This window comes from Centroberyx gerrardi, chromosome 5 (assembly GCF_048128805.1).
Source record: "Centroberyx gerrardi isolate f3 chromosome 5, fCenGer3.hap1.cur.20231027, whole genome shotgun sequence".
Lineage (NCBI taxonomy): Eukaryota > Metazoa > Chordata > Actinopteri > Beryciformes > Berycidae > Centroberyx > Centroberyx gerrardi.
The window spans coordinates 35,629,735-35,655,117 of NC_136001.1; the positions used below are offsets into that span (position 1 = coordinate 35,629,735).

General features: G+C 45.0%; 2 protein-coding genes across 2 annotated transcripts in view; both read right to left on the reverse strand.

The window, feature by feature from the left end:
• appl1 (adaptor protein, phosphotyrosine interaction, PH domain and leucine zipper containing 1) overlaps nucleotides 1-9,355 on the reverse strand; it is a 17,057-nt gene extending 7,702 nt beyond the window's left edge. The window contains exons 1-15 of the mRNA XM_078283893.1: nucleotides 9,208-9,355; nucleotides 7,760-7,858; nucleotides 7,383-7,442; nucleotides 6,435-6,506; nucleotides 5,774-5,861; nucleotides 5,438-5,479; nucleotides 5,033-5,091; nucleotides 4,428-4,574; nucleotides 4,171-4,253; nucleotides 3,885-4,046; nucleotides 3,405-3,593; nucleotides 2,729-2,771; nucleotides 2,594-2,650; nucleotides 387-478; nucleotides 104-280 (exon numbers count right to left, since the gene is read on the reverse strand). Of these exons, the coding sequence (XP_078140019.1) occupies nucleotides 104-280; nucleotides 387-478; nucleotides 2,594-2,650; nucleotides 2,729-2,771; nucleotides 3,405-3,593; nucleotides 3,885-4,046; nucleotides 4,171-4,253; nucleotides 4,428-4,574; nucleotides 5,033-5,091; nucleotides 5,438-5,479; nucleotides 5,774-5,861; nucleotides 6,435-6,506; nucleotides 7,383-7,442; nucleotides 7,760-7,858; nucleotides 9,208-9,261 (1,424 nt within the window). The 5' untranslated portion in view covers nucleotides 9,262-9,355. The remainder of the gene's footprint in view (nucleotides 1-103; nucleotides 281-386; nucleotides 479-2,593; nucleotides 2,651-2,728; nucleotides 2,772-3,404; nucleotides 3,594-3,884; nucleotides 4,047-4,170; nucleotides 4,254-4,427; nucleotides 4,575-5,032; nucleotides 5,092-5,437; nucleotides 5,480-5,773; nucleotides 5,862-6,434; nucleotides 6,507-7,382; nucleotides 7,443-7,759; nucleotides 7,859-9,207) is intronic.
• Nucleotides 9,356-10,247: 892 nt separating this feature from the next.
• asb14a (ankyrin repeat and SOCS box containing 14a) lies at nucleotides 10,248-25,167 on the reverse strand. Its single transcript, XM_071899473.2, has 12 exons — nucleotides 25,018-25,167; nucleotides 22,829-22,871; nucleotides 21,601-21,738; nucleotides 20,119-20,277; nucleotides 18,185-18,430; nucleotides 17,252-17,423; nucleotides 16,794-16,899; nucleotides 15,759-15,938; nucleotides 12,624-12,752; nucleotides 11,735-11,863; nucleotides 10,904-11,057; nucleotides 10,248-10,432 (listed from the first exon to the last, which is right to left on the reverse strand). The coding sequence occupies exons 1-12, from the start codon at nucleotides 25,165-25,167 to the stop codon at nucleotides 10,248-10,250; spliced, it is 1,791 nt and encodes a 596-aa protein (XP_071755574.2).
• Between the last annotated feature and the right edge of the window lie 216 nt (nucleotides 25,168-25,383).

Sequence of the window (25,383 nt, forward strand, 5' to 3'; positions counted from 1 at the left end):
ACTCTCTCTCTCTCTCTCACACACACACACACTCTCTCTCTCTCTCTCTCTCTCACACACACAAACATTCTCTCTCTCTCTCTCTCTCTCTCTCTCACCCTACCTGCCGGTGTGTGTTGTCTTGCTCTGTCCTGTGTTCTCCTCGCTGACGGGGGAAATGATGTCGAACTGGATGGGCGTTTCCGGGTCGACCAGGGCGTCCAATGAGAGCGCAGAGAGGGCGGGCGATGACTCTGAGCCCACGGAGCTGACGCTGCTCGCTCGCCCCGCACGCCCCTTACTGGAGTGGAGAGAGAAAGAGAGAGAGATGGATGATGGATGGATGGTTTAAGGCCCTGTCACACACACACACACACACACACACACACACACACACACGCTCCTACCTGCTGGGTCTCATGCTCTCGTGTCTCTGCTGGAAGGACGGTGATGGCGTCACGGCCTCGAGAGCTGATTGGTTCACTCTGGCTGCCAGTTCCTGCCAATGAGAAGACAGCAGAGTCAGACTAGTGACGCCCGTTTAAACCTCCTCCACCCTGCCGGTCCTGACACCCCGGCTCCATCGTTAGAAACGCATGTTTCTCAGCCGAGCTTTGTTCAAACCCACAGAACTTTATTTTAAATTCTAGTCCAGATCCCAAGGTTTCCAAAGACATCAAACATGTCAGGCTGAATTACAGGGAAATGTGTATAAAATGAAGCACAAGACATCTAGACTTTTCATTTGATATAATGTTACAGCGTCTTGGGTTTGGATACTGATGTGATGTTGTCGTACAATATGGAAAAAAAAGAAATTCTGACTTTGCGGGTACTTAAGGGGAAACTTTTACACTTAAACACTTTTTCTCAAGTTAAGGAACAAATGATGGATGTTCGCTGCACCCAACTCTGTTATGTGACTATACATTTGCAAGTGACCTATGAAGCAAATAGACACCTTTTATCCATATAAATTCAAATTAAATCAACACCTAAACCAAACCTTTATTGACTCCAGTGTGCATATTGTAGCAGATCAGGGTTTATATTCTGTTTTATATTATTGTTTCATGACAGTTTATGACATGACAGTCTTTTGTCTGCCACATTTATATTTTCCTCCCAACGTTCGGACTAGCTGACAGGTAAGGTATGCTACAACTATAACTTATTTCAATTAAAATATTAAAACAGGTTGATGGAAAGTTAAGTCAAAAATATATGAAACAAAGGCAGCTGCTTCACTATATAAAAAAGCTTGATTTTCCTTGCTGAACTGTCATGTGTTGCCCTATAAATTTAAAGAGAGGAAAACCAAAACTACAAATTGAATGTTCAGTGTATTGCTGATAATATTTTCAAACTTATTACAAACATGACACAGACTGTAGCATCCAGACAGAACTAACACTTGTTCACTTTTTTCCCCACTGTAGAAACTTTATTTTAAGGATGTGGAATAGACCAACATCCTGTCAATAAGCTATTGGCTGTCTCCCTCTTGTGGCCATTTTAAATATAGCAGCTTCACATTAATAAGGCAAATTCATTACCACACTATATACTAATATTCTATATATACTGTATATGTATATACATAAATAATTGAATTCTACAAACTTCATCAATGTGATTACACAATGTTCGTCATTCACAGATTGATTATTCATGAACATCCCTAGAGACCAATAGGGAGAGAGTTGATTATGAATGGACCAATAGGGAGAGAGTAGATTTTACATGGACCAATACGGAGAGAGAGTAGATTCTACATGGACCAACAGGCAGAGAGAGTGTAGACTATACATGGACCAATAGGGAGAGAGAGTAGATTTTACATGGACCAATAGGGAGAGAGAGTAGATTTCACATGGACCAATAGGGAGAGAGAGTAGATTCTACAGGGACCAATAGGGGGATGGGTGGAGGTCGTCACACATGGGCAATATTGATGAGCAATATCGGTAACAGCTACGACCAACAGGACAGGCTTCCTGTTACGCTGCTCTACATAAAGCAGCAGTGTCTCAACTTCTAATGTTAACTAGTCTGAAAACAGGCAAGGCAACACATTTGTACAAAAACTGCATATTAATTATTTTGGCCAGTAAAAATTACACCAGCAATTAGCAGGTGACCTGACATAATATAATTTAATTTAATTACTGTTTACATACTATAATTTAATTTGAGCAATCAGGGAGAATCTACAATGTCTCAGTTAGTGGGGATGGGGCGCTGGATTTTTACATCTTGCCAAGTGCAAAATCCTGTTATAAATATATATCCTGGTATAAAACTGTCACTATATGACCTTTATTTTGAAATGCATCTGTTTCCAGCTTCCTGTAGCGTTGCTATCTGTGTTGTTGCTGCATCAAGCCAAACAGAGACAGAATAAGACTACCAGTAAGGCCTGATATTGGACTACTGCCTGTTGGAGAGCTTTTATGGAAAATCTGACATTATTCTCTCTTCTTTGTGACTTCGGCTGTACTTTGCTGTTGTAAACTGCTGTATGGTGTTTGTCTTGATGCTGCTTTCTTTGCTCTTTCTTCAACAAGAGACCAGACTAACCAGGTTAAATGAAGGGTGATGTTTTTCCACTGACCTCTGCGTTCTCGCTCAGGTAGATCCTCTTGGAGATGTTGTTGATGGTGGCGATCCACTGTGGAGAGAGACAGCGTGAGGACGGGCAGACGGCTGACACTCAACACAGCAGACAACATGAGAGAAACTGGTTTACCTCCTCACAGTCCTTCCTGCTCTCTGCCTGCAGCGTGGCCACTCTGCCAAACACAAAACAACAGTCACACTGCCAGCACCTTCACACAAACATTTTCATTCGATTTTTTATTCAATTTGTTTGACTGACTTATTAATTATTTGACTAATGGGGAGGGGGCACATAGTTATGGGTAGTTCAGGGTAGTTCAGGGTAGTTCAAGGTAGTTCAAGGTAGTTCAGGGTAGTTCAAGGTAGTTCAGGGTAGTTCAGGGTAGTTCAGGGTAGTTCAAGGTAGTTCAAGGTAGTTCAGGGTAGTTCAGGGTAGTTCAGGGTAGTTCAGGGTAGTTCAAGGTAGTTCAGGGTAGTTCAGGGTAGTTCAGGGTAGTTCAGGGTAGTTCAGGGTAGTTAAAGGTAGTCCAGGGTAGTCCAGGGTCTCACTGTATAATTGCAGCTGTGATTGTTATGTGTGTAGGAGTGAAAGACACAAATCACTCTTGTACAAAATCGACAACGTCACGATTAAAAAATGTGCGCTGCTCAATCTTTTCATTGTTGCCTATGATTTGAAAAATCTTTTAATGTGTCCCCGCCTTAAGTGGTTAAGTAACTAACTAACTAACTAACTAACTAACTAACTAACTAACTAACTGGCTGCCTGTCTGCTGACACTCTGGTGTTTTGGGAACCCGTCTCACTTCTTGCCGTCGAAGGAAGTGACCTGGAAGCAGAAGCGTCGGTCGTCGCAGTCGACCGCCATGACGGAGGCGTTGTCGATGTCCATGAGCAGGCCGCCCGCCACCTGGCCCCGCCCCTGACACAGCAGGTTCCCGCCCTGCGTGAAGAAGTACTGCCGCTCCCAGGACGACGACACCAGACCTGTCTTACTGAAGAGACACAGACAGGTAGACAGACAGACAGTTAGAGACAAACACCAGGCCCATCTTACTGAAGAGACACAGACAGGTAGACAGACAGACAGTTAGAGACAGATACCAGGCCTGTCTTACTGACACAGAGACAGACAGTTAGAGGCAGACATTCAGGCTGTATTTTCTTACTGACAGAGAGACAGACAAGTGGAGAGACAGACAGAAAAACTACTCCTAAGAAGAAGAAACAAAGCCTTTTCCTGACAGAGAGACAGGTGTGTGTGTGTGTGTGTGTGTGTGTCCTACTTGCGGGTGTACAGGTAGCCCTGCTTCCTGGTCAGGCTGCGGCAGACAGGTGAGTGGGCGGGGTCAGGGTCACATGGTGCGTACAGGGGGTCACATGACTGCTCCATCTGCTGGATGGTCTGCTGCATCTGGCCCACATCCTCCTCCATCTCTCGACGCACGCTGCGCACACACACACACACACACACACACACAGTGAATTCAAATATCTGTTTTCCACATATTCCCATATTATACTAATACTTAATAATATAGCTTCACTATGTGTGTGTGTGTGTGTTCTTACTTCTGGACGCTGGTTCCTATGGTTCCCAGGAAGTCCTCCCACTGCTGGGTGAGATTCTCTGAACCCAGCTTAAAGAAACTGATCTGCACACACACACACACACACACACACACACACACGCACAAAATGGGTGACAGCCATCCAAGTGTTTCCATATGAGCAGTTGCTGGGATGCTGTGTGTTTGTGTATTTCTATGTGTGTACAGTATATTTGTGTGTGTGTGTGTGTGTGTGTGTGTGTGTGTGTGTGTGTGTACCTGGGCCTGCATGTAGCCCAGCAGCGGCTCCAGCAGTGCGATCTTCTTCTTGTACTGCAGCGTGTTCAGCGAGCAGAAGTAGTGCATCATGGTCTGGTGCTGCTTCTTGCGGGAGGTGTAGACGTCCTCCACCACCTCCGCCCGCACCTGCAACACACACACACACACACACACACACACACACACACACACACATTATGTTACTACATTTCAGTGAACTACTTAAACTGCAGTGTAACTACTTAAAATGAATTTTCAATGATTGTAACATAATTAGTATAACCTTGGTGAGGTTTTGATAGAAACTCATCTGGGCTTTTTACCTCAGCTGCACATGTACTATGTATGTACGTATTTCTTTCTCTTTCTTTCTTTGGTAATTCTCTTAATGTATTTTTTTGTTTCTTTGTTTTATTTCAATATATGCAAATAAACTAAACTAAACACACACACAACTCCAGGACTTTCCAGGACTGAAAACTGTTGGTCATCTCTAAGTCCTTGGTTGACTAAATGAGACACTTTTACAGACTGGATCCTCTAGATTTAGAGTTTCTGAATGATAAACCGAAGGTGAAGATCGTTCATGCAGCTTGGATGCTCACCTTGTCGTTGTCCCTCCTCTTAGACAGACGGCTGAATCTGTTAATGGCCATGTCATGATCTGTAGACAGACAGACAGACAGACAGGGAACAAATTCACATCTTTTTGACCATTTATTTTTCAACAGTAAAAAGGGGTTAGAGGGAAATGTAAAGCAGGAACTCGAAAAAGACAAAAATAAACAACCAATGAAAAGGAAAAACAAGGTGAAACATCCCTTTAAGTGTAAGTAAACCTAAACGATGTGAGTTGCCACTTAAAATGTCAGATGCACTTTCAGTAATGGAAGCTAACTGCTGTGATGTCACTGTGTCAGTAGTTGGTGGTTAGAAAGGACATCTGTACATATAGAGAATAATGTATAAAAAAATATATGTGTGTACAGTGTATCATATTAATAACTCACCATCACTGGATATCTGGAAGACTTCCTTCAGAGTCAGGATCTCTGGAGAGAGAGAGAGAGAGAGAGGGAGAGAGAGAGAGAGAGAGGGGGGGGACAGGGGGATCCTCATAAAACATGGAATAACAAGACCTTGCTAGCTAGACGACAGGTAAAAATGGATAAGATAGGTTTTCCCCGGTAGCTATCGGTAGCGGTAGCGTTAGCCATGTCGCTAACGCTACCGCTAGCAGCCAGAAATTTGATTGGTTTGAATGATGATTGACAGCGCACAGTGTTGCTGTGTGTGTGTGTGTGTGTGTGTGTGTGTGTCTGTGTCAGTGTGTGTATGCGTCCTACCCTTCAGGTCTCTCTCTTTAAACTGAGTGATGGGAAACATCATGGCGTCCGCAAGCTGGGTGGACAAGACAGCATGACAGGAACTCAACTAGAGATAGAGACAGAGAGACAGGGAGAGAGAGAGAGAGAGAGAGAGAGAGAGAGAGACAGAGAGAGAGAGAGACAGAGAGAGAGACAGAGAGAGAGAGAGAGAGAGAGAGACAGAGAGAGAGAGAGAGAGAGTTAGGTTTGTAAAACACACAGAATCTCATTTATTACACAAAGAACAAAGGAAGGAAGGAAAGGAGGGAAGGAAGGAAGGAAAGAAGGAAGGAAGGAAGGAAGGAGGGGAGGAATGAAAAACAAAGAAAATGAAGGAAAGAAAGAGAAAGAAAGAAAGAAATGAAGGAAGGAAGGAAGGAAGGAAGAAGGAGTCTCAGATCTGTGTCAAATACTAGTTGGAGATAAATCTTAGGGTTTGTTTTAATGTACATGGAGTGCCAGATGGGCGGGGTTTACTACATAAGGACAGTTCAGATAGGGTCAGGTTAGCTATCAATCACAGATAAGAACAGTACAGTAACTGTGATGTCGTGCTGTGAGGTAAACCCCGCCCATCTGGCACCTCCAGGGAGCTGAAACAAACCAGAGCCGGCCGTGGTGCGTTTGCGTTCGCTCTCACCTCGTCGATGACTTTGGCGAACTGCTGCAGGGTGGAGCTCATCACCTCGTCATCGCCCCCCAGAGGAAAACGCTGCAAACAACAACAACCTCAGCTGTATAACATTAGTTTAGATGAAACTGTATTGATCCCTGTGGGGGATCAATACAGATCAATACAGCAAAGAAACAGAGAATATAAGTAATAACGCAGCAGAATCAGGCTCATAAACAATTTCAATTTCTAGAGCATGTTGAGGAGAAATGTGGTGGCTAGTGTTATGAGGCTGATGGCTAATGTTAAGTGGCTAGTGGCTAGTGTCATGTAGCTGGTGGCTAGTGCCATGTGGCTGGTGTTAAGTGGTTAGTGTCATGTGGCTGGAGGCAGGTGTCATGTAGCTGGTGGCTAGTGTCATGTAGCTGGTGGCTAGTGCCATGTGGCTGGTGTTAAGTGGTTAGTGTCATGTGGCTGGAGGCAGGTGTCATGTAGCTGGTGGCTAGTGTCATGTAGCTGGTGGCTAGTGCCATGTGGCTGGTGTTAAGTGGTTAGTGTCATGTGGCTGGAGGCAGGTGTCATGTGGCTAGTTTTAAGTGGCTAGTGTCATGTAGCTGGTGGCTAGTGCCATGTGGCTGGTGGCTAGTGTCATGTAGCTGGTGTTAAGTGGTTAGTGTCATGTGACTGGAGGCAGGTGTCATGTGGCTAGTTTTAAGTGGCTAGTGTCATGTGGCTGGTGGCTAGTGTTGTGTGGCTTGTATTAACTGGCAGGTGGGTAGTGTTATAAGGCTAGTGGCTAGTATTATGTGGCTGATGGCTAGTGTCATGTGGCTGGTGCCATATGGCTAGTGGCTAGGGTTAAGTGGCTAGTGTTATATGGCTGATGGCTTGTGTCATGTGGCTGATAGGTAGTGTTAGGCTAGTGGCTAGTGTTATATGGCTAATGTTAAGTGGCTGGTGGCTAGTGTGCTCTACCTGTTTGTCGTACTCCTTCAGCAGTTTGGAGGTCAGGTGGGTTGCAGCACTCAGCTCATTCTGGAAGAGAAAACAGACAGACTGCTAACCAGCTGCTCAGCTCCTGCAGCCCAGCAGCAGCCAATCACCTGCTAATGCTGCTGTTTGTCCCGCCTATTTCGCCAACACCATTGGCTCTAAAGCTGTCAATCATCTGGGTGAGTTCAGCCATAAGACGGTAGCAGGATGATGTGGCTGTTAGAGATACACGCTGATACAAAACACACTCTGCTGGGACTAAATACACAACCTATTAATCTATTGACTGGTAATGACCGTATTGTGTGCGTGTGTGTGTGTGTGTGTGTGTGTGTGTGTGTGTGTGTGTGTGTGTGTACCTGTGCGTCATAGATCCTCTGCATGGCCTGGTAGAGCTGTGCGGAGTAGTTGGAGATCGCTGCAGCATCCTCCTCAAACACTCCCAGCAGAGAGCGCGTCTATACACACACACACACACACACACACACACACACAATCAAAAAAACAGGTGGAAATGAAGTCAGTGTTAGTAATTTGTTATCAATCCACAGCATCTCAGCATGTCAACACTCCAGAACAGCAAAGTGTCTGTGTGTGTGTGAATGCTTGTGTTCAGCTTGAGAGAGAGAGAGAGAGAGAGAGAGAGAGAGAGAGAGAGAGAGAGAGAGAGAGAGTCACTTCACATGATCTCTTGTGTATCTGCCAAAAGCCGAAGCCAGCCGTCTATCTATGTAAATCCACAGCCAAACAACACTCTGCTCTTCTAACACCAGGCTTCTGCCGCCCTCATGTACAATTCCATGACTTTCCATAACTGAGCCGGAGTGTTTCCATCACCTAAAACTGTTCTTCTGTTTTCTGGAAAATACATTCTGGAAAATTAAAATAGCAGCAATGCTGAAAATAGAGAGATTTCCCTCCAAAACACATCCTGCCGTTTAGAATTATTATCATAATTGTGATAAAATATCCAAAGAATAAAGATTTTAAACTGTAACCTGTACTGAAACCAGACAGCAGCTAAATACTAATAAATGTTAGTCAGTCTACTCTCAAGATAACCAACCATCATAGTCCTAATATTCTACTGTAAAATCTAGCTGGCTGCCAAAATAATAATTATTATAACAATAAACTTTATTTGTACAGCAGTGTAGCAAAAAAATGAATTTACACAGCGCTGAGAAGAGATGTCAAAATAGTGGAAGAGTGAAATTGGTCAATGAAAACGGCGGGTGGAAAAGTTTTTCTTTTCCTGGTTCTGATGAAAGTTTTTATCGCACCAGGACTGAAGACATGTAGCCCGGCTGCCCGGCGGGAGTTGAACCCGCAACCCGAGCAGAGTCAGCGGCTGTCTGGAGACACACAGGACTGTCATGATGGTTCACGTCGCTTTCCCTCCTACAGAACCAGTAGACTTATGCTGCCCGGCCAGAAGATGAGCTGTTAACACTACGAGGGGGACAGCTAGCCGTCTGGCTAAGGAAGTAGCCAGCTCATAGTGTCGAGTTAATTTATGTGTAAACCAACAATGGGTGTGCTGCTGTGTCTCCGTCTGACGTTTTGAGCCTGGACCTTCACGGAAACCTCCGCCAGCTGATCGGTGCGGGTTCAGGTTTTGCTGGACTGCACCGCTGCCTGTCTGACAGCTCGGCCGGCGGCTCCGTCAGCGGTTAGCAGGCTGCTCATCATTTGGCATCAGTCTCCCTGGTTGGCAAAGGCTAAGTCTACAAAGACAGCTAGCATATCTAGCTAGGTGGCTAACGTTAGCATGCCAGCTGGAGCCTCCGGAGCGGAGTGTTGTTACCTGCGGACTGTCCTCCAGAGTCTCCTCTATGGGCAGCTTCTCTATCCCGGGCATGGCTACGGCTGGCGGATCGATAACCGGTGCCAATCGATAGATAGGACACAAAACAAATTGGTGCGATAACTCCCACTCAAGATTTTTTGCTACACGAATCCACAACACCCAAAACAGCTCCTCCCACTTCCGCATATCCCGCCCCCAGGGAGGATCTTGATTGGATCGAGGAAAAACGTCCATGAATTCGATTGGCTTACTAGTTTAAAGGTAAAAGACGCCATCTTGGCTCTAGCCAGGATCGCCCTGTCACTGCGCTTCAGTCCAGCTCAGAGCCACAATGGCGGCCGTGCCGTCTGGTTGACTGCTTCCGTGAATTAAAAAACACGCAGAGATAGATTTATATTTCTTTATTGATTTATTTATTTCAGCAGGTTTATTCACAAGGATAGGCTACATTTTAAAGATATACTGAAATCCAAACTCCAAGCAAGGTGAAAAGGCACCGTAACAAATTACACAAATGTACAACGTACCAACTTGTACAAAAATTTCAGTGTCAATAATTTTACATAAACGCTGCTTACCTAGATGCTTTTACTCACCTCTAAACTTTTTTTTTCTGGCTAATAAGAATAATGTACTTTGTTTTTCTGCTAGCTGCCACAGGGCACCTGACAGCAGAGCCGGTCGGGGCTCGGTGCCTTGCTGAAAGACGCGCTGGCAGGACACACTGGCTGGGATTAAACCTGTGACCTTTTGGTTACAGGAGCGGCTGAATAGTAGAGAACAATATTTCTTCATGAAGAATTTGCAACCAGTTTTAATTTTCCAGCCATCGACCCTCTCTGTTCCACACAGCATTTCTACTTGAGGCATTTTTTCTTAAATAGGTGAATATTATGACATGGAAAATTAGCTAACAAGGTGACAAAGTCATTTTTCATTTCATTGGGACTGTAAAGTGTGAGCCCCCAGCCCTAATGTTGGATTTTTATATCTCATTCAGAAGTGATACATCATGACACCCAGTGCGCGGCCCTGCGTCACCCCGGGGTGCCGCTCCCCCCGCTCTGCCCGCCGTACAGGTCGTACTCCCGGTACAGGATGTAGTCCTTCAGTCGCCCCGGCAACGGCAGGAAGCTCATGAAGACGGGCGCGCGGAGACGAAGACGGCCGAGACAACGACGAATCTGCAGACGACAGAGATGCTGCAGACTGGAGACGTTTTCTACAGGAGGGAGAGGAAGGAAGGAGAGAGGGAAGGAAGAAAGGAAGGATGGGAGGGAGGGAGGAAGGGAGGGAGGAAAGGAAGGAAAGGAGAGAGGTAGGAGGGAGGGAGTAAGGAAGGAAGGAAGGAGAGAGGGAAGGAAGGAAGAAAGGGAGGGAGGGGAGGGAATGAAGAGGGGAGGAGAGAGGGAGGGAAGAAAGGAAGGAGGGGGAGGAAGGCAGGGAGGAGAGTAGGGAACAAGGAAAGGAGGAAGAAAGGCATGGAGGGAAGAAAGAGAGGAAGGGAAGGACGGAATGAAGGGAGGGAGGATGAGATCCAGAAAGAAAGGAAACAGAAAGGTTTCCTGTGAAGGTTCATGACTCTTCTGTCGTCTGTGGTGTTTCTCTGTCCCTGCTCCAGTCTCAACACACATCAGTAATCAATAATCGAGTGTGTGTGTGTGTGTGTGTGTGTGTATGTGTGTGTGTTGACCTTGCAGCCTGCAGATGTCGGCCCACTGCTGCTGCTCCATCAGAGCCGCCTTCAGCTTGGAGCAGAAGGTCACATGATCCACGTAGTCCAGCAGGACCCGGACCACATGACCAGAGAGCTCCTTCAGCCAGTAGACTGTGATGACCTCACAGAACTGACAGACAGACAGGCAGACAGACAGAGAGACAGACAGGCAGAGAGACAGAGAGAGAGACAGGCAGAGAGACAGAGAGAGAGACAGGCAGATAGACAGGCAGAGAGACAGAGAGAGAGACAGGCAGACAGACAGGCAGAGAGAGCGATAGACAGGCAGACAGACAGACAGGCAGACAGAGAGACAGACAGAGAGACAGACAGGCAGAGAGACAGAGAGAGAGACAGGCAGAGAGACAGAGAGAGAGACAGGCAGAGAGACAGGCAGAGAGACAGAGAGAGAGACAGGCAGACAGACAGGCAGAGAGACAGAGAGAGAGACAGGCAGACAGACAGACAGGCAGACAGACAGAGAGAGAGAGAGAGACAGACAGACACACAGAGAGAGACAGGCAGACAGACAGAGAGAGACAGGCAGACAGACAGAGAGAGACAGACAGGCAGACAGACAGGCAGATACAATGCCATATTATATTTTCCCATCAAACTGATTAACTAACTAACCGAGTCATTCATTACAATGTCATACATTATCATACTAAATTTTCCCATCTATCTAATTAACTGACAAGGTAACTAACAAACGAACCACCTGATTGGCTAGCTAACTAATGAATGAACTAACTCATATCACCGTCACGTTTCCCTAACAGTCTAGCTAACTTCCTGATTCGTCACCATAGTGTCTTTGATCACAGTGTTGCTCCATCCCTCGTAGTCGTCAGGGACGTGGGAGCCGTTGCCGTAGGGACAGTCAAAGCAGCGTTCCACGTCGTAACCATATTTACACAGCATCCTCAGCAGCACCTAGCACACACAACATGCCAGCTTAAATATAAGATCAGTTTCCCTCCACAACACAGTGACACCGAGCTTACAAAACACTGTTACTCACTGGCTGGTTAAAGACGAGATGAAATGAAAAATGCCTTTTTAACCCTTTTAGATCACATCCCCGGTCATACTGTGCACCTATTTAACAATATATGCCAAAAAAAATACCAAAAATCAATTTCATTGTATTCTTATATCAAAATTCAATCATGTTTTCTTCCTGTAAAACAAAATATGCCGTGTGCTTACGTAAGCATGCCCGTAACTAATTTCAACCAATAATATCACGACATCCACCCATCAATCAATCTTCAACTTTTAGCGCACAGAGCTAAGAGGCTAAGATTCATTAGTTAGCTAGCTAGCAGCAGCACGGTACTTCGGCGTGTCTTCGGGTGTTATGACACGCCCACTTTTCAACGTTCAAATCAAATTCCTCCCAACGTTACGTCCCGCCTGTCTTTCCTGTTTCACTCGGAAATATGTCACGATACGGAAGTTAGATACTCTCCAAATGCCGTTTCATCTCGACTTTAAGGCTTGGAGCTGCTGTCACTTTTTTCTAAAAAAAATGATTTTTAGTGCTTTGTTAACAAACCCTCTGTATACTACTACTATTACTACTACTTCTACTAGATACTACTACTACTACTACTGCTGCTGCTACTTCTACTACTACTACTACTAGTACTAGTAGTACTACTGCTACTACTACTAATAAGTTACAGTTTACCTCGTCTTTGAGGGCGTACTGCAGGGCGGAGGGGAAGTGTGTTGTGTTTATTCTGCAGTAGTAGTTGACATTGGCTCCAAACCTCAATAACAGGTTGATCAACTCATAGTTGCCCAAACGCAGCGCCACCTACAGGTAAGACAGGGTCACTAGATCAGCGACAGGGTCAACAGTCCGGGCGTGGTCACAGAGAAGACTTCCTGGCCTGGGGAGGACACACCTGTGACTTCTGCTGAAGGAGACTTAACAGCTTCTCTCTCTCCACTTTTTGGGACTGTTGGGTCTCGCTTGGCCAGATCTTTCTCTTTTTTCCTCTTTTTCTCTGTGCCAGAGCAGGGGTTGTTTGAATCTCTGGGTTGTTTGAATCTCTTAAACCAATCACACTCATCTGGGGCGGGGCTTAGGCCAAGGGGGTGTGACCATGCCCTTTCAAAATCATGCTGGGGGGGAACTGTATTGTTGGAGGAACATGCGTTAAGTGAGAGGTGAGCGGACAAGCCACCGTCAAATAACTGAAAGAAAGGTACAGATGTTTGTCCTCTATGTGAGTTTTATTGATAAACTCAACATGTGATAATTAAAGCCCAACTACACTTTGGCTGTAGAGAAGCTCACTGGATCTGTTGGGACCAAAACACAGAACGTTAACCTGCTGTCACAGAAGCAAAACTGCTGCTGCCAGAATTAAACCATGTGCTAACGCTAACACCAGCTGGCTGTGGCTAGCTTGCTAAAGTGGCTTTGTTTTTGTTGTAACAACAGACAGGCATGAAAAGAGCAGCAGACAGGAAATGGAAGGAGAGGAGCATTCTGCCCATAACTGGTGGAAGCCTTATGCCACGTTCACATCATGTGGGAGTTACTGTAATTACTAGCTTCCGGAAAAAAAATGTTTACGTCAACCTGTGAGTGGTAATTCTGAGTAGGAAACTTTCTGAAGGCTCCGATATCTCCGACCTGATGGTAAAAAAGACGGAGGTGTGTCAATGCAGCAGCAAACATGGCTTGTTGGTCGGCCACAATACAATTTACAATATCAGTTTAAACTTAAAATTACTGTTTTCGTTTCCTTTACTCCTCCAAGTCATTCAGAAGAAGGCAGTAGTACCAGTAAACAAAAAGAGTAGGAAACACAACAAAGACTGGCTGCCCCCAAAGGGATCTGGCTGCAGACCTCCACTGTCAGGGCAGCTCCATACTCAGGACTCTTCTTCGGTCATTTTAATGATGCAGTCCAACGTTCTTCAGTTGTACAAAGGACAGGCACTCTCGTGAATCATGGAAAACGGTTTCTTTAACTAGCCTTATCTACTATGATTTATCGAGAGCTAACTGAAGCTGTGATGCAGCTGAGTTACATCAGCCAGCACTACAGGACTCCAGCAGCCTTCACTACTACTACTTGTTTGCTGGCGCTATCTGCTCGTAATCAGACTTTATTCTTCTTGGAAACTGCAAAATAGCATAAAATCCCATCAACCGTGTCTTCAGTTTGCACTCTCTGAAAATGTGAGAAATGTCCTCAGCTACGACGCATTAAACTGCTGCTAATATTCAGTTTCCGGACCTGGGAGTCGAAAATAACCGATGAAGAGTCCTGGCGGCGGAGGTTTCCCTGACAGCGTCGGTGGCGTTAACGGACTTCCTGACTCTGCTGTCGGCCGCCGGCAGGAAGGACTGAAGGTCCTCTGGGTGTCGAGCTGCAAGAGCACAGTCAGCGGACTGAAGCTGAAGCTCTCAGTCCGTTGAAAACTTGCTCGGAAGCCTGAAGTCTTCTGATGCTGAAGAGGTTTCCATCCAGCCTGTTGTCCTCAGAGAAGCTGTGTGACACGAGTCAGCATGCTGCCTGCTTCACTTCACTCTGCTGTGGTCACCTGGCCATCAGCCTGCTGGTGCTGTATGGTGAGCTGAAGAAAATCATCTACCGTATTTCCTCTAATATTGGCCCAGGCCTTTATTTACCTCAGCTGCAGAGGGTACCAGGCCTTTATTGGAAGCAGGCTTATATTAGAGACAGGCCTTTATTTCTAATTCCCTCTGTTTGATAAGTATATTTGCTCATATTTTAGTACGAAGCCTCCTTGTTTTCTGATCTGCTTCTGTTGGGGTACGTTAGGTAGACGTTTTTTTGTTACCGCGATGCATTACGATAATTACGGTAATCGACGACGGCACGCTCCAGAGACTTCCGCCGGCCGAGCCGTCTTGTGGCACTTGTACGTTACTACAAACTACAGTTACAAACTACAGTTACAAACTACAGTTACAAACTACAGTTACAAACAGGCACCAGGAGTTTACCGGTGTCCACCGTTGTTTGCATGTAAGCTGAAGCTAACTGAAGCTAACTGAAGCTAACTGAAGCTAACTGAACCCGGGCGCCGATGTGTTCCCGGTGATCCGGCCGAGGTTTCGGCAGGGGTCCGGGGCTCGGATCGGGAGGATCAATGCGGGCCGAGGCAGCGGCGGAGAGGCAGCGGCGGAGAGAGGAGACGGACACGGTCCAGCCTTATACTGGTTTTGACCTAGTCTTGTTTCCTTTGTTTTTTCCCCCGGCCTGTATTTGAGGCCGGCCTTTATTTGTTCGTGTCGACGACGGCCCCGGCCATTATCGGATTTAATTGACTACAGGCCACTATTAGAGGAAATACGGTAATTATTCTTTTTTTAACATCTCTGTCCAACTTCCCATGTCTACGCACTCTGCCTCATTTATGGGAACAAGGTGTCTCACTGCTGCTAGCTGGCTGTACGTTGTGCATCTGATGTTTGAACCTTCCTCACCCTCTTCACTATTGTCACTGCTGTTAAAGACATCTGATCCCCTTCTGGAACAAAAAAACTGTCACAGCTTTAATTCAGTGAATTTCATTTTTTGTTAGCATTGAAACAACATTCCTCTTTTATTCACTTGGGCCAACATGCCATCGTGGAGCTGGTGCAGGACGGGAACCGACGGCAGAGAAAACCTGGTGGAGGGTTGGGTATCATTTCCAGGAGAGGGTGCACCCTACCCCTTGTCCTTTAGGGAACCTTCACCCAGAACCTGGTTTCAATCAGGGTAGCAGTCTCAAATGCAACACACACACACACACACACACACACACACACACACACACACACACACACCCCTACCTGCAGACATTTGATCGGGTCTTGGTTGGCCACGGCTCCGGCCTCCAGCAGCAGTTTGACTGATGGCACGTCGTTATTGGACACGGCAAAGAACAGCACAGACTTCCTCTCATCGTCATAGTTACGGCGAACGCAGGGGTGGAGCATGTAGTTGGGGTCATAACCCGCATCCAGCAAGGCCTGATGGGAAGAAGGGCGTTGGCCGTGAGAGTGTGTCCTCCTGCTCAAACACAAAGCTCAGGTGGTAACAGAGCAACATGATCTCACAAAATGTTCGTGAAATGAGCACCAAGTCTGAAATGCAGATTGTGCTGTGGACACAAATGATGTGAAAATTACATTCCTCCACCATGAACTGGATTCTGTGACAAAAACATGAATTGGACACGACATTTTCAGCTAAAGGTTGGCTAACGGTTAAATTTAGGCAGTTAAAACAACTTGATTAAGGTTTGGGAAAGGCTTTGGTCGGTTAAATAAGAAAAACTTTAGCTAAAAATTCAAACTTGACTCATACATACGCCCATCCACCCTGACCACGAGCCATTTCAATGTCAGATTACTTCCTGTTTACAGTCATGCCTCCTTCACATAACCATTGCATGCTGGGAACAAGTATTTCTCTAACTTTTTGCGCACGAGGCACGTATTTGCATTTTAAAACTTGTTGTGCTCATTTCACAAAATGTAATGAGATCAGGATGTAACAGAGAGCAAGAGTTCAAAGCACACAAGGAGCATTACATCAGTCTGGTTGCCATGCAACGGTCTAATTGGTGTTAGCTAGCTAACCTAGAGTAAAAAAGGGGATAACGCTGTTGAAAACAAAAATGGACAAGAGAAAGTTTGCGACCGCTCTGCTTGCTTTGAAGAAGGAATGAGGAATCTGTACGGAGGATGCAGCGGAAGTTAACGTAGCTCACTGGGAAAACATATCGACCAAACCATTAAAGATAACTGGAAAAAAGGGGTCTAACAGTGTTTAACATTTACACACACACACACACACACACACACACACACACACACACAGACCTGTATGCAGTGTGTGTGTCCTCCTGCAGCAGCAGAGTGTAGAGGACTCATCCCACTGTCGTCCACCGCCTCCTGAGATGTTACTGGAATCAGCAGCTCCAGAGCCCTGAAGGACACACACACACACACACACACACACACACACACACACACACATTCCATCACTTTATACTGTATGTAATCCCAATCTCTGTATTGCCCTGATCTTAACATCAACTAACCTGAACTCTAATTGTAAATCTTACTCATTAATGTAAAAGTAACTAATTCCTAATGAGAAACACACACACACACACACACACACACACACACACAGACTAATGTCTGATTTCCCTTATGGCAGATTTGATTTATTGTTTGTGATTACAAATGTCTATATTTATTGTGTGTGTGTAAGTGTGTGAGCGTGTGTGAGTGTGTGTGAGTGTGTGTGAGTGTGTGTGTGTGTGTATGTGTACTGCGGGTGTCCGTGGTGCGCGGCGCGGTGGATCGGCAGGTGTCCCGTGTGTTTGGCGACGTTGGCGTCGGCTCCGTGTTGCAGCAGCAGGTCGATCACGGCTGGATCTCCGGACGAACACGCCTCGTACAAGATGGACGCCTCGTCGTGCGCCTGGGACAGCACGTCCACCCCTGCAGAACACACAACACGCTAACAACACGCTACAGCACACACACCACATTCTAACAACACGCTAACAACACGTTATAACTCCATAAAGCCCACAAAATGCTAACAACGTGCTAATAACACCCTATAACATGCTACACCACTCTATAACTCACTATAATAAGCTATAACATGCTAATGCTATAATGCAGTCAGCTGAGTGTGATATAACAATGTGGCAAAGAAGAAACCGACATTTATTTGGATCTTTAATCGTTTCATTCTCAATAGTTTTTATAACATTTATAGATGTAAGCGTTAACATCCTTTTTTTCTACAAGTGTGATTCTACCGCAAGTAAATAGGTTTACATATTGTCACCATGTCATGCCATAGCCGGCGCTCCCTATAGGCTGAATAGGCAAATGCCTCACGCAATGTTTTACTCAGTCTTTATTGCTTGATGGTGGGTAGGATTTGTCTCAAAATTTGAAAGTTTTGTCTCGGGCCTCCAGCAGTTTAGAGCCGGCCCTGCGTACAGTAATGTGGGAATAAGAATAACACACATATCGTATCATAAATTAGACCTGTTCGTGTGTGATCAATCAATAGGCTGTTATGGATCACAATATAAAGCGGTGCGTAACGATACTGTGGCTGCTTGAGACTCTTCTCATTGCTCGCCTCCTGGCATTGAAGGGCTTTACGACAGCAGGAGAGTGGGTTACTGCTTTTTAAATGAATGTGGAATTTGCTGGTTTTTGTAAATCTCTCTCTCTCTCACGTCTCCTCAGCAGCGTCTCCACCACCTGCAGGTGTCCTCCCTGTGCGGCCAGCGCCAGCGGCGTGAGGCCGTAGTGGCTGCGCGGGTCCGGCGCGGCCCCGGCCTCCAGCAGCAGGGCCGCCAGCGCCGTCCTGCCCAGCCGCGACGCCTCGTGCAGGGGCCGGCGCCCGTTGAGGCCCCGCTGGTTCACCGTGGAGCCCCGGGACAGCAGCAGCTTCACCAGGTCACTGCGGTCTGAACGGATGGCTGCAGAGGGGAGGAGTCAGTCAGACAGACAGGCAGACAGACAGGCAAACAGGTAGACAGACAGGCAGACAGACAGGCAGACAGACAGGCAGACAGACAGGCAAACAGACAGGCAGACAGACAGGCAAACAGGTAGACAGACAGGCAGACAGACAGGCAGACAGACAGTCAGACAGGTAGACAGACAGGTAGACAGACAGGCAGACAGACAGGCAGACAGACAGGCAAACCGACAGGTAGACAGACAGGTAGACAGACAGGAAAACAGACAGGTAGACAGACAGGAAAACAGACAGGCAGACAGACAGGTAGACAGACAGGAAAACAGACAGGCAGACAGACAGGCAGACAGACAGGTAGACAGACAGGAAAACAGACAGGTAGACAGACAGGTAGACAGACAGGTAGACAGACAGGAAAACAGACAGGTAGACAGACAAGAAGACAGACAGGAAAACAGACAGGTAGACAGACAGGTAGACAGACAGGCAGACAGACAGGCAGACAGACAGGCAGACAGACAGGCAGACAGACAGGCAAACAGACAGGTAGACAGACAGGTAGACAGACAGGAAAACAGACAGGTAGACAGACAGGAAAACAGACAGGTAGACAGACAGGTAGACAGACAGGAAAACAGACAGGTAGACAGACAAGAAGACAGACAGGAAAACAGACAGGTAGACAGACAGGAAAACAGACAGGTAGACAGACAGGTAGACAGACAGGCAAACAGACAGGTAGACAGACAGGTAGACAGACAGGAAAACAGACAGGTAGACAGACAGGCAGACAGACAGGCAGACAGACAGGCAAACCGACAGGTAGACAGACAGGTAGACAGACAGGAAAACAGACAGGTAGACAGACAGGCAAACAGACAGGTAGACAGACAGGAAAACAGACAGGTAGACAGTTACTTTGACAGTTAGACAGTTAGACAGTCACTTCAACAGATAGACAGTCAGTTAGACAGTTAGACAGTTAGACAGTCAGGCAGTTAGACAGTTGGTCATCCTACAGTACCTAATAGTCTTGTCTTCAAAATAAAAGCCCCAACCAAAATAACATATACTCAAAAAAAAAAAAAAAAACACCAACCAAAACAACTATAACAAAAGCCTCAACCAAAATGTAATGTAATAAAATAAAAGCATCATCCAAAGTGACATCTCAACTAAAAGCACCAATCAAAATGAATGTCTTCATGCCATCATTACCAGGGATCAACGCTATTATTACCAGAAGTATAGGTTGAGTGGAGTCTTCCAAATCACTTCCAAAATCCTCAGTTAAAGTCACAATGAAATGAAAAATGACTTTTTATTTTCTTGTATTTTCATATCAAAATCACATTATTTTTACTTCCTGGAAAGCGGTGCATCTTTAATGGTGACCTCATGCTGAACCAATAGATGTAAATAAAAACTACAACCAATAAAACAAAGCAGATTTTTGAACAGTCCCGCCCCTCCTATCAAATAAAACTGCCTTTCTCTCCCCAACAGATTTCCCATTGGTTTACACTTTTGAATAACCCCTCCTCCTGTGTTATGTAAGAATAAAAATAACAATAGCATATAATGGAAAATAGGCAAACAACGGGAAAACCTCTCATTTTGCTCCAACATATCTTCAACATATTTTCTGTCAAACTTAAGTTTGGAGGAGAAGGTCGGTCAGCCTACCTACAACCAGTGGTGAGTCCTGGTCTTGGTCCTGGCTGTCAGGCCGGGCTCCATGTTGCAGGAGGAAGGAGGCGTTTTCTATCAGACCCTGTCCCACTGCCAGGAACAGAGGAGTCCTACCGCCAAGAGTACGACACTCAACAGAGCCTTTACCTGAGACTGGAGGAGTTTAGTTTAGTTTAGTTTAGTTTAGTTTAGGTTAGGTTAGGTTAGGTTAGGTTAGGTTAGGTTAGGTTAGGTTAGGTTAGGTTAGGTTAGGTTAGGTTAGTTTAGCTACTTCACCCAAGGAGGTTTGGTTTTCGCGGGCAGATAGGCCTTGAACCAAGGAACAATTTTGGTGGTATGAAAATATGAAACTGTGAAATTAATGGAGATTGAGACTTTATTCCAAATCCAATGAGGGGGTTTGCAGGGTCAAGAAATCAATTTAACTTAAAATCGAAGTGATAGGAAATAAAATGATGTGTTTAGGTGTAACAGCCAGTTGTTCAGTGTTGGCGGAGGTTTGCACTCTCCAAGTTCCTTCTAGTTTAGTTTAGTTTAGTTTAGTTTGCTCTGATTTGGTGTAATTTTTAAGTCAAGTTTGTTGAGGCAGAGCAGTGTGCTCCTGTATGCAGGGGCGACGAGCCAACAAACATCAAATCCAATATGACTACTTACCTAGAATTGAGGATAAAATGACAAGATGCCACCAACCAGAAATGCCTTCATCAGAGCATTAAAAACATAAGCGCAAGGTTGGCTTATATAGGCAAGGTAAAGGCAGGTCCAGCTAAATAATGTGAATTGTGTGGAGCCAATCACAACAACCCAACATAACAAAACATGTAAACAGTAAACATGTCATCCCCCACAAATGATGTAGAGGTGTAGTGGGACAAGTACAAAATATATTATGTTACGGATATGTTAAGGATTGGCCCAGACGGACTTCATCATTTGTGGGGGACGAGACGTTTACTGTTGCCTTGTTGTAAAGCTGGTACAGACCTGTTTAATGAGGTTTACCTCATTGTAAAACTGGTCCAGACTTAGTTCATGTGGTTTACCTCATTGTAAAGGTGGTACAGACCTGTTTAATGTGGTTTACCTCATTGTAAAACTGGTCCAGACTTAGTTAATGTGGTTTACCTCATTGTAAAGGTGGTACAGACCTGTTTAATGTGGTTTACCTCATTGTAAAACTGGTCCAGACTTAGTTCATGTGGTTTACCTCATTGTAAAGGTGGTACAGACCTGTTTAATGTGGTTTACCTCATTGTAAAACTGGTCCAGACTTAGTTAATGTGGTTTACCTCATTGTAAAGGTGGTACAGACCTGTTTAATGTGGTTTACCTCATTGTAAAACTGGTCCAGACTTAGTTAATGTGGTTTACCTCATTGTAAAGGTGGTACAGACCTGTTTAATGTGGTTTACCTCATTGTAAAGGTGGTACAGACCTGTTTAATGTGGTTTACGTCATTTTGAAGCTGGTACAAACCTTTGTACGTGAGCTCCAGGATGGTTTGGTTGCTCTGGACTGCAGCTTCGTGGAGAGGAATCCAACCTCTGCTGTCTGTCTCTAAAAACCTGTCTTTCTGTTGTCTTTCACACAGCTCCCTCAGGACCTTCTCATTACCTGGACACACAAACAGACGGACAGACAGACAGCGTGGTAACAACTGGAGAGACAGAAGACAGCTCGAAAAAATGGCCACTGGGGCGGAAAGGATTGGCAACCCAATCTCTATCCTCTGTGCAGACCCAAAGCAAGCTACAAACTCTCCTGGAGACAAACCTGCCTGAGAGCAGGTAGGATGAAGACCCCAGCCGGACGGTCATAAGGTCAACAGCGGTGGGGATGAGGCAGCTAGGGGCCTAGATTTCTTCCATTTTTATTCCTAATCCAGCCTTGTATGCTTCTAGGTTCTAAGGTTGGTGGTGCTGGGTAGGTTAGGCTATGTGGGACAGGTAGGCTTGCTATTTCTTGCTAAAATTTGTTATTGTGTGGCTTGTGCTTTGTTCTGCTTCTTCGTTTTACATCATTCTGTTCTATGATTGATTGTTGATCAGTTAGATCTAGTTTGGCTTATTCTCTGCAAAGTTCGTTGAGACAGGCTCATGACAGGGCTATAGAAATAAATAAACTTGAACTTGAACTAGAAACAGTTCAAATTTCCCTAACACACCGCAGTAATCACCCTAAGACCACATATAGTCCTTGTGTTGGAAACCACCAAGCAAGTTTTCCTGTGTCCCTTGGGAAGCCTTTGAGAGGAAACTCAAAAGAAAGAAAAACTCAAAAGAAAACTCAGGATGCAGCCTGATCCCTCTGTGCAGCCTTCAGCATGCTAGGCATTGTGGGAAGCGGAGGAGAAGAGCCATCCACAACATCACTGAGGTGGCACAGAGCCTCAAGACGGCTTTTGAGAGGAGAACCATGGGGAGCAGCGGGACACAAACCGAGGCCCGATCAACCTCAGCTGGGTCACCTGGGAGAGGGTGTCTGATGCTGAAAGACCCAAAACACCCAAGGATCCCAGGAACATCTGTGAAGGCGTGTCCAGGTCGGAGCATCAGCAGATGCATTAGTATAGAGATGCTGAATGAAAAAAAGCTCTTAATATGACCGGCCACCCGAGGTTGAAAATGACTAAAACTTTTTCTAAATACTAAACCACTACACTAACATTCACCTTGACCTTCACCCCACTATTCTCCCGCCTCACCTTGTCTTATAGCAGTGAAGATCTTGCTGCTGTCTGCAGTGTTCTGGCCAAGGCTGTAAGGAAAGAGAGACACTGACATGGTTAAATATACCAAACTAAACTCTCACCATTTTAAACCCTCCTTTTAAACTAAACCCTCACTGATTATTTGCACAATGATAAAAAATGTAACCATATGTGAAAAAACACAGTGTTAAAACATAATGATGACGCATAAAAAGAAGAGATGCAATCGATAACAAAAGAACATCAAGGTGACAAGCAAAGGCGTATCAGCGCCGGATAAGAGAATGTAAACGGTAACAACATGGAGGAAAATGTCATAACAATTACAGTAGATGCATAAAAAGACAAGCGACCCTCACCACTGGTCCACCGTCAGGATGACAGAGCTGAGTTTAAATACAGAGGGAGAAGGATGGTGGGAGGAGGAAGAAAGAAAGAAAGAAAGAAAGAAAGAAAGAAAGAAAGAAAAAGAAAACGAAGGGAAGGAGGTAGGAATAGTGATAGAGTTTTGGAAGAAAGCATGTTAAAGTCACAATGACTTTTACTTTGTTATAGATAATTTTCCATGTCATAATAGACACCTATTTAACAATAAATCCCCAAAAATGTAAAACATTTTCATTTTCTTGTATTTTTATATCAAAACCGCATTTCTTTACTTCCTGGAAAACTGTGTATTTTTTAGTAATTTTTTAGTAATTACTTGAAACGTGAAACTTAAGATAAAACTTCCAACCAATAAAACCATCACAGATTTTTTAACAATCCTACCCCTTCACCCCTCCCATCAAATAAAGGAAACCCTAACGGATACTGATATCCCATTGGTTTACATCGTCGGCCAGTTTTGAGTGATTCCCCCCCTTATGTCCCGCCCCAACATCCTGTTCCAACCGGATATACGCCAAATTACAGCGGTAAGATGAGGATGTAGGGAGTAGAAAAGGAAGGGAGGGAGGGGAAGAGGTGTGGAAATACAAGAGAGCGTGAGGCACAGAAGAAGTGTTTTTTCCAAAATACAAAACAAAAGCATAGTGTAATGTAATGTGATGTATGTATAATAATAGTAATAATAATAATACATAATTAATAATATATAATTATTAATAATAATAATACATTTTCTCTGCAGAACAGATGCTGAACGCTCACTGAAGCTATCACATAATGGCCGGACGATGGGAAACATTTCACTCCAACATGAGATATCCACCATTTGAAAATAGTGAATCCTGCTCTTTGCACGAGAGTAAAGCACATTACTGGTTACTATTATTGTTGGGAATTTTCTGAAGACCCTTTGCTTACAAAATACTACTGTTTTTGAGGATTGAATCATTTGTGGTTTTGAAATCTTGGCTGGCGAATATCTGTATGTAATATTACAAATGTTTACAAGACAAGAAGAAAAACAAGGCAACGGTAAACATGTCGTCCCCTACAAATGATGATCCCCGTCTGGGCCGATCAGTATCAGACATGTCACCTTGGTTTGAGCTGTAACTGTAGTCCAAATCAGATCAGTAGTGCCTTCTGTAGCCTGATCAGTGTCATTTTGAAAATGTGAGAACGTAGCGGTGAGATGCGTCAAGTTTTGGCAAAATCCAACAAGTAAACAAACGTTGTAGCGCCCCCATTAGGCCAATCAGTGCAGGTTTTAAAATGCCACGAGCATTGAGATGCATTATTACCAGTGGCGTCTGAGATATTGCGTGTGATGGACAGACGGAGCGGGCCGATCCACACTCCCTCCTCTGATTTCATCGTGGGGGACAACAAGGACTGTGATTTTCTATTTTCTCTATATTTTTCTATATATTTTTCTCTTTGTGATAGGCCTATAAAGTTACTATAAGAAGAAGAATAGTAGTAACTAGAAGGCACTCAGTAGAGCGCAAACCGCCAAAGCTGAACAACCCTCTAGCCAGTGTCTTGTAGTTATTTTTATTATTTTGCCTTCCTCTTGGTGAACTCCAGTAGGGGCAGAAAATGGTGAAGACAAAACCATATTTTTCATCAAGTCAATTTAAAGATGAAGCACTTTTAACTGACATGTTCATCACAAAGTGCTTTACAGAGAAACGGCAGGAGACAAATACAGGGGAAAACAAGAGATATTAAACCAAAACAGACCAAGCACAAAAAAATAATGTTTTTGAAAATATTGAAAATATGTTTTCAACCTGCCGGACCGACCTGCTGTCTCCTGTTCTGGCGTCTCGTTCGGTTTTCCTCTGTTTGTTGCTCTCCAGCAGACTCTGTTCTATCATGTACTGAGTAGCTGCATCTTCCTCCTCGTCCTCCTCCTCTGTCCCAAACCGCTCAAGCTCCATGTGCTCTGGACAAAGGGCTCTGGTCCTGTTCAACATGGGGGAAAGTCAATCTGATCCCATGAATCCTGTGTGTGTGAGCAATAGATAAGTGTGTGTGTGTGTGTGTATTATGCAAAAAGAGTCAGTATTTTGATGCAGATCAGGCCGGCAAACGGTGAAATCATCAGTAGACAGTTTTCAGGTGATATAATCCCCCCTCTGGCGGCCATATTGGAG

What these genes read in the sequence shown, in the direction of transcription:
- asb14a (XM_071899473.2), bottom strand. Translation starts at nt 25,167, where the DNA reads ATGGAGCTTGAGCGGTTTGGGACAGAGGAGGAGGACGAGGAGGAAGAT. An exon ending in CTTCACTGCTATAAGACAAG is followed by an intron (nt 21,739 to 22,828) that starts GTGAGGCGGGAG and finishes TTGTGTGTCCAG; the next exon opens with GTAATGAGAAGGTCCTGAGG. An exon ending in GCGCACCACGGACACCCGCA is followed by an intron (nt 16,900 to 17,251) that starts GTACACATACAC and finishes TGTGTCCTTCAG; the next exon opens with GGCTCTGGAGCTGCTGATTC.